At 46.6% G+C, this 8,009-nt stretch overlaps 1 protein-coding gene across 1 annotated transcript; it reads right to left on the bottom strand.

Annotated features, from left to right (window-relative positions):
- Positions 1–5,335: 5,335 nt before the first annotated feature.
- Positions 5,336–7,769, bottom strand: cldn8.1 (claudin 8.1). The gene has a single exon (XM_048981233.1). The coding sequence runs from the start codon at positions 7,613–7,615 to the stop codon at positions 6,830–6,832; it is 786 nt and encodes a 261-aa protein (XP_048837190.1). The 5' UTR covers positions 7,616–7,769; the 3' UTR covers positions 5,336–6,829.
- Positions 7,770–8,009: the final 240 nt, after the last annotated feature.

Genomic DNA, 8,009 nt, shown 5'->3' with positions numbered 1-8,009 from the left:
GGTGTCCCCTGGGAGGGGAAGGGGGAATTATAATTTATGGGTTGTTTATGGTTTGTTTTTTTTATTCTCTTTTTTGTTTTTCTTTTCCTTTCAGCAGTGCCACGAAAGCTTGGGGAGGTTGCGCCGTCCCTCATTGGTAATTGAGGGGCGGGACTTGTTAGATTGGTTGGCGGAGGCGTGGACTTGATCGGGTTTTAAAGATGGCTACATCAGAGTGGACGGGAGCGCGGTCCGGGGACGGAAGGTAATCGCGGCGGTTGTTTTAAGGAGGCGTCGGTGGGGCGATGGGGGCTTTCCCAAGCGGACCGCGGACGTGAGTGAGCTGAGGTACCAGGCTACAAGTCACGGGTCCGCGGTATCGATAGAGGGATAGCGAGCGCGCAGCCATAGCGTCTGGGGAGGTAAGAGCAGTGGGAAGGCGACGCAGATGACGGTGGGGGGAGTGGCCTGGGATACCGTGCTTAGAACCCGGAAGTAAGGGAAGGTTCCTAACCGGTGGGGTGTAGGACGTATCCGTTCGGGTTATAGCCGGGACGGTGTGGTTCCGGGGTTGTTTTGGGCTTTGTTTCCCCCACAGGTCTAAGCTCGCCGCCGTGGGTCGGCTGGCTTGGGAGGCACCGGGTTGGTGCATATCGCAGCCAACGGATTGAGGCGGTGAGCGGCGTACGAGCTACCAGGCTAAGAGAAGGACAGTGGGAAGAGTTTCGGTTATCTCCCACGGGACCGAGAGAGCTCCAGGAGGAGGTGGACGCGGCCGGAGGGTAGCGGCATTGCTGAAAAGGGATAGTTAAGTTTTGTTTTGTTTTTTTTATTTTTTATTTTTTTTGTTGTTTTTGTGGGCCGGACGAGGGAAGTGCGCCGGCCCAGGACTGAGTCTTTAGTTTCTCTTTTTTTTTTTTTCGTTTCTTATTATTATTATTATTTATTATTATTATTATTACATTTTTGTTTGGGGGTTAGGTTTATGTAGGGGGGACCTTTGCAGGTCACCCTTCGGTTTTGTCCTCTCCTATGTTGATTGACCTCCTCTCCCCGCTGCATAAGTGTGCTGTATATAAGGGTGCTGTGTCACTGTGTGATTAGTTGTAGTGGATATTGGGGGGAGGTGTGAGTGCTGTGGGGTTGTTGTGGAGTGGTATTGGGGAAGGAGAAATAACACTTGTAGTGGTAGTGTGATTTACCTGTTGGTGGGAGGGAGGTGGTTGTTGCCTGGGAGTTTGGAGTATCTGTAACCGAGCCCCAAATAAATCTGTGCCAGCTCACCCAGTTGTTTGCCCCATTGTGTCATTGCCCCAGGAGATCCTAAAGGGTGTGTGGGTAGCATTGTGCTGTGTGAAAGGGTTAAGGGGAAGAATTAAAGACTCAGTACAAAAATAGTCATTAGGCAGTGGGGGTCCTACACCCTGGGCCACCACACCAGTCTTTAGAGTCCTTGTGGTTTCTCCTTTTTAAGCTTGGTTTCAGTAAAGGTCCAGTGGTGAAATTAATTAAATGAATAAAATATTATCTTTCCATTTTCCAAACTGCTTATCCTACTGGGTCGCAGGGGGTCCGGAGCCTATCCCGGAAGCAATGGGCACGAGGCAGGGAACAACCCAGGATGGGGGGCCAGCCCATCACAGGGCACACTCACACACCATTCACTCACACATGCACACCTATGGGCAATTTAGTAATTCTAATTAGCCTCAGTATGTCTTTGGACTGTGGGGGGAAACCAGAGTACCCGGAGGAAACCCCATAACGACAGTGTTCTCATTTATATGCTGTCATTTGTATACTGGTGCTCTAGCATCCAATACAGTAGATTAAGTTAATTACCAAAATACAGCTGAATGCATTTTTCCAGTCTTACTATTAATTTATCATATATGTATTGTTGTAGGTTTACCTCAGTCACAGATCTTTCACAAGCAGTTCTTTAACAAATGACAAATGAAATGGAAGTAAACATTGTTTATGATTAGATTCAAACACTAAATTAGTTTGCCTGTGTATTCTCCCATGTTCTCATCACGACCCGTTCTGTCCATCCCCTGGAATGATCAGCAGGGGGTCGTTGCTGGTCCACCAGAACCCTCATGTTTCTTCACAGCTGTGTCTTGTTTGTAACCCCAGATCCTAAAGTGATAAATGTCAGCACCTGAATCATATTAGTGATTGTATATGTGCTTCCCAGTCCTGTGTTCCTCAGTCCCATCAATTCTCCTGTTGCATGTGTCCTTCGCAGTCCTAGCCTTCCCATTTTGACCCCACATGGTCCTGTTTTGTTTAATAAAACTCATTTTGTTCTCCTGAGACCTGCCCTCAGGTGCTTAGGTTCTCACGACCTGACAGAGTTGTTCCAGCTTTTGGAACAGAAAGGCTTCTGCAGCTTCTGGAAGGGATTCTACTCTGAAAGTTTTACAGTGAGTGTGAGAGTTCTGACACGCACAATATATGCCTTCATTTATGCTGACTTCCATTTAACTCACATTTTAAGATAAATATCTTAAAACTCATGTCATCTGGGTCAGGTTTGGATGGCACAGCTGCCAGGGGGCCATGCACAGGTAATGTGGCCTCTCTTGGACCAAGTCAAGCCAAGTTGTTGGACATTTATAGCAGGCAGGTCCTTAGGAAACCCCTGGAACTGGAATCCTTTGCACATGATCCCCACAAACTCCATAACATCTTTTTGCTAGTACTTAACCCATCAACTCCTCCCGCTCCATCCTCCCTGACCACCAACTACTTCGCAAACTTCTTTGATGAGAAGATTGATCAAATTTTCAGTCAAAGAATGTCATTAAGGAACATGAAGGATGTCCCTTCCCCTTCACTAGCTTAATTCTCCAATCTAGCAGCAGAAGAGATTCTGCAAGTCATCTCGTCATGCAATCCTACCACCTGCCCTCTGGATTCAATCCTTTCCATATTGCTCTAGAAAATCTCTCAAGACTGTCTCCCCTTCATCACCATTATTATTAATAGCTCCAGAACATCTGGTCATGTACCAATGGCATTCAGGATTATTCCCATCCTGAAGAAACCCACACCGAATCCCTCAGACATCAGCAACTACCACCTGGTTTCGCTTCTGTCTTTTCTTTAAAAAATCCTTGAACACACAGTTTACAATCAGCTGTATCTCTATCTCTCTCAGAACAACCTCCATGATCCTAACCAATCCGGCTTCAAAGCGGCATATTCCACAGAATGGCTGTCACTGAGAAGCTACATGCTGCAGGAGCAGCCTAATTGTAAACTGTCCTCATCCTCTGTGACCTTTCAGCAGCATTGGTCCCGGTCAACCACAAGACTCTCTTGTTCACCCTTATGAGTCTTTGAATCTGTGGCTTAGCATGGCAATGATTTGTTTCCTACCTAGAAGGCCGGCCATATCAAATGACAGGGATCCACATTTACTCTATGCAGACTCTCCACTGGCATCCCGCAGGGCTCAGTTCTTGGTCCTCTTCTGTTCTCCCTCTACCTGTATATCAGGTGAGGTCATATCCTCACATGGGTTCTCTTATCACTGCTATACAGACGACACCCAACTTATCCTTTCTTGTCCTCCATCAGACACTCAAATCTCCCCTCGTGTCTCTGCATGTCTGGCAGACATCTCATCATGGATGGCTGCTCATCAGCTGAAACTCAACCCCAGCAAAACTGAACTGCTATTCATCCCAGCTGATCCATCCCCATAACCTTATGGACAACCATGGACAATTACCTGTCCTTTTTCTCTCACATTGCTAATCTCTCCCAATCATGTTGATTTCTCCTCTTCAACATCAGAAGGGTTTATGTATTTCTTTCCACCGGGCACTTGGGTACTTTTTCAATCTCTTGTCATCTTGAAGACTAGACTACTGTCACTCACTCCTAGCTGGTCTGCCTCATAGTGCCATTCATCCTCTGCAGTTGATCCAGAATGCAGTTGCCAGACTCGTTTTCAACCTTCCCAAATTCTCCAACAACACACCATTGTTATGTTCCCTCCACTGGCTTCCTGGTGCTGCCCCCATCACATTCAAAACAGTGATGTTTGCCTACAAAGCCAAAAATGGAACTAAAGAACTTATCTCACCCCGCACCGCATCACGCTCTTTCAGATCCTCCAGCACCGCTCGACTGATCCCCACCATCTCTCAAGGCGCAAGGAAGACATGCATCATGTCTCTTCTCTGTTTTGGCACTCATGCGGTTAAGTTCATTTCCCCTAGATGCTCAAACAGCTGAGTCATTGTGTGCCTTCAACAACTAAAAAGCTACTTATTTCGGACGTACTTGGATTAGGACTTCCAGGATTATACACTTTTAAAAAATTACTTGCCAACTGGGTTTTTAGAGTGATAGTATTCTTAGCTGGGTTCTGTTGAACCAGTATTAGAATGTATTTACAAAAAATATTTAAGTGCTTATGTAAGTCGCTCTGGGTAAGGGCGTCTGCCAAATGTTGCAAATGTAAAAGTAGGAGGGCTCTAGCTATATTGAATTGTTGTGATCATCCACTAAATACGGAGTTTGCATTGTCGCCCTCAGGTTGGTATTCCAGCGCCCCATGTCTGTAGGACTAAGAGACTATGGGTCTCCCTAATTCCCAGTACTATTTCTATGCACCATAGCAGATATCATTCTGGCTGGTATGGTTGTGGACACACCACCATGTATTCACATTCAGAATATTGTACGTAGGATGACGTTTTCTTTTCATACACTACTGTACTTTGTAATGGTAAATTTGCCCATTGTCTTTTAAAATATTTATTATATCTATCATACTTTTCTGTCTGTTGCATCTATTACACTGTGTTGTGCTGATGTTGAAAGCTGTCGTCCTTCTGCTCTGTTGGATGTGAAAAATGGCCACAAAATATTTTTCCTTTGGGCATGAAGCTAAACTTGAACCTTGAGATTTAAATTTTAAAAGCACATCAAGTTGTAAAAAGGGGAATTTTCGAAGATTGATATATAGGTCTGTTCATGTATTACATACACACACACACACACACACACACACATACACACACATCTGTTCTTATTGCAATGTGGGTAATATAATGACTTCTATTTCATTTCCTTTTTCACTTCTATAGTAAGATGGTTCATCTGGTGTTTTTTGATTGCAAACTCAAATTACAAATTTACAAATTACAGCTTAGTAGTACAGCATTAAGAGGAGGCTACAGACAAAACAGGAATGAGGAAACAGAGAGACGCGGTTAATGTGTAATGTGATCTGAGAGCCCGTTTGTATTGAAGTTCCTCTAGGGGCCTTTCTCAGTCTTTCACTACACTCTGCTTTCTGTGACTTTCATGCACTGAGAATAAGTACCAGGAAAGATACAAACTTTACAAACTTTAATGGAAAAAAGTAAACTGAAAACAAATTTAGTGAACCGATGTATATGCCCATGCAAGTGTTTCTGGGAGTCTAGAGAAAGGAGCTAAATAAATTCAATAAAGTTAAATAATGACTGTATGACTGTAGGTGTGTAACTGCAGTATGAAATGTAATACAGGCAGAGCCCAGGTTATGCACAAGGTACGTTCCCTTCAATAAGTCAGTCTTTAAGTCGAATTAATAGCTTAATCAATAAAATAATAATACAGTAACTAATAAAACAGTAATTATAGAAGTTTTACATACAGTACTGTACTGTATCTGGAGTTGATGAACTGTTGAAGCTGTACAATGTTTTCACGGGCTTCACAAAGTAGTGTGTTCATTTGTTACTATGAAGTGAATTTTGAATATGATAGGCTTTATGGCAGTCTGTTCGTTAGCACGAGTCAGATGTTCTTAAGCCTGTATATGATCCTTCAAAAAGAAGCTACACAAAGCCCCTTCTTCACAGAGTTTTAGATTTTGAGAGCAGATTTTGAATTCAGCAAAGCTACAATTTTACTCTAAGCCAGAGCTTCTGCTTTCTGCTCTGTCGTCTTCTGTCCAGTGGGCGTCGGCTTGATGAACGTGACCTGCCGCTCTCGCAAATGACGGAGCCCATCGAGTCGCACGGCGGGCTCGGGCATGGGGCCAGTCAGGCGGCTTCCAGGGGGCATAGATGCCCCGGTTATTACATTCTCTGCTGCCCTACCGCCAGAGGACAAGAAACTATTTCTAAAAGAGTGGGAGGTATATTTTTTGAGTTCGTGCGGGTGTGTCGGTCCTAAACAGGGCGTCGTCAGTGACCTGAGAGGCACAGCCCCAGGTGTGACGCTCTCCGTTTTGCCGTCCGTAAAGTGACACGTTAAAACTCTCTTTACACAGAAAAAGAACCCAATGTCCACAGTAAGAACAAAGCATTCATTGTCACGGGTGATAAATTTCACAAAGGCGAGAGAAGGAGAGACAAGAACACGTCCCTAGAAAATGGCTGCTTGTGTTGATCATCTCTGAAGAACCGACTGACTAATATTCACGTTCGGTTCAGAAAACAATTCTAAAAACATCTTCTACTGCCTTGTAACATTAGGATACAAAATATACTTTCTTAATAATCATGATATTGATTATTGCTCGATACGCTGCAATTTGCAATCTGTTGATTATTTCTAGAACAGAATTAATTGAAGGAAGTTCGTCTCTGTGCTGCTTTAATTTCACTCATCTCATATACTGCTGATACTTATCCTTCTGAATGTCCCTCACAGTCCACTGCATTTAAGTGATCCTCCCGGCCCTGGATCTTGCGGTGGTGGGCCTGGGGCTGTAGGTATCCCATCTGATCCTGCCGGACTGGCTGGTGGAGAGATCTGCCCCCACCTGAGAGGAACGTGACGCCGCTGTCGGACTCCGATCTCCACCGGACTCAGTGTCAGGCCAGTGCCGATTATGTCAGAGGTAAGCCATGGCACTGTGCACGCTGGAGGGGTGCCTGGACAGCTGGATGGCAGGATGTATGGGAGGCTGCATGGCCGGGTGGAACGAGGGCTGCAGGGAAGGCTGGCGGGAGAGATAGCTGTAGCTCATGGGGTGCGGCTGCAGGACCTGCGGCGGGTACATCAGGAGGGCGCCGCTGTGGGGGTACGTCCGCCCCTCGGGGGCTTCTTTGTCCCGGGAGATGCTGCAGCAGGTGAAGATACAGCCTCCGGCGAAGAGCAGGGCAGAGGAGACCCAGCCAATGTACAAGGCGTCCCCCAGCTCACGGCGCTGAGCGTTGATCAGCAGTGGGTTGTAGAAGTCCTGGATGATGACGTGGGCCGTCCAGGAGACAGGGATGAGGACGCACAGGCAGGCGGCCAGCATCATGCTGCCGGCGACTATTAGCACCACCCGCTTGGCGCTGGAGTTGCCCCTGATGCAGGAGGTGCAGCGCATGCCGGTGATGGCCAGCAAGATGCCGAGGCCTGCCAGCGCCACGGAGCAGCACATGAGTCCGCGGGCTGCCTGCAGATCGGGCGGCAGGTAGAGCAGCGAGTCGTACACCTTGCACTGCATCCGGATATTGGCCTGCCGGTAGCAGTTCATCCACAGGCCCTCCCAGCGCGTCTCCATGACGATGATGTTCTCCCCGATGAAGGCCGTCACCTTCCACATGGGCATCCCTGTGCTCGCTGACGCCCCGATCAGGCCCAGCAAGCTCAGCCCCATAGCCACCATCTCCAGCACCAGGTTGGCCATCTTCCCATGAGCTCAGCCCTGCTCTGAGCTATAACCTTCCCCTCATTTGCTTTTGCATCCCTGTGGAATAGGAACTGACGAGAGTCCTGAACAAGCCTCCGCCCCCCTGGCTGGCGAAGGCGGGGCCACCTACCTGTTGCTATGAAATAAAATCCCCCACAATCAGTTGTTTTTTTTTTTCTCTCTCGTCCTTCTGTTTGGGACCCAGGAGTGGCAGGAGGCTTTGGGATTTGTTTATTCATAGGTGTCCTGTTTCATCTTGTTAAATTGAGCTTTATGGAACAAAGGCAGACACAGAAGAGGGCTTCAGGCATGGAGAATATACCCACATTTAGTGATATATTATTTTTTCAGTAAGTAGATGCTCTAACCAGGGTGTGGAGTTTTTACACAG

The sequence above is a fragment of the Brienomyrus brachyistius genome, chromosome 17 (assembly GCF_023856365.1).
Source record: "Brienomyrus brachyistius isolate T26 chromosome 17, BBRACH_0.4, whole genome shotgun sequence".
In the NCBI taxonomy this organism is placed as follows: domain Eukaryota; kingdom Metazoa; phylum Chordata; class Actinopteri; order Osteoglossiformes; family Mormyridae; genus Brienomyrus; species Brienomyrus brachyistius.
The sequence above is the reverse complement of the archived record's forward strand: the minus strand, read 5'-3'. Positions and strand labels throughout refer to the sequence as shown.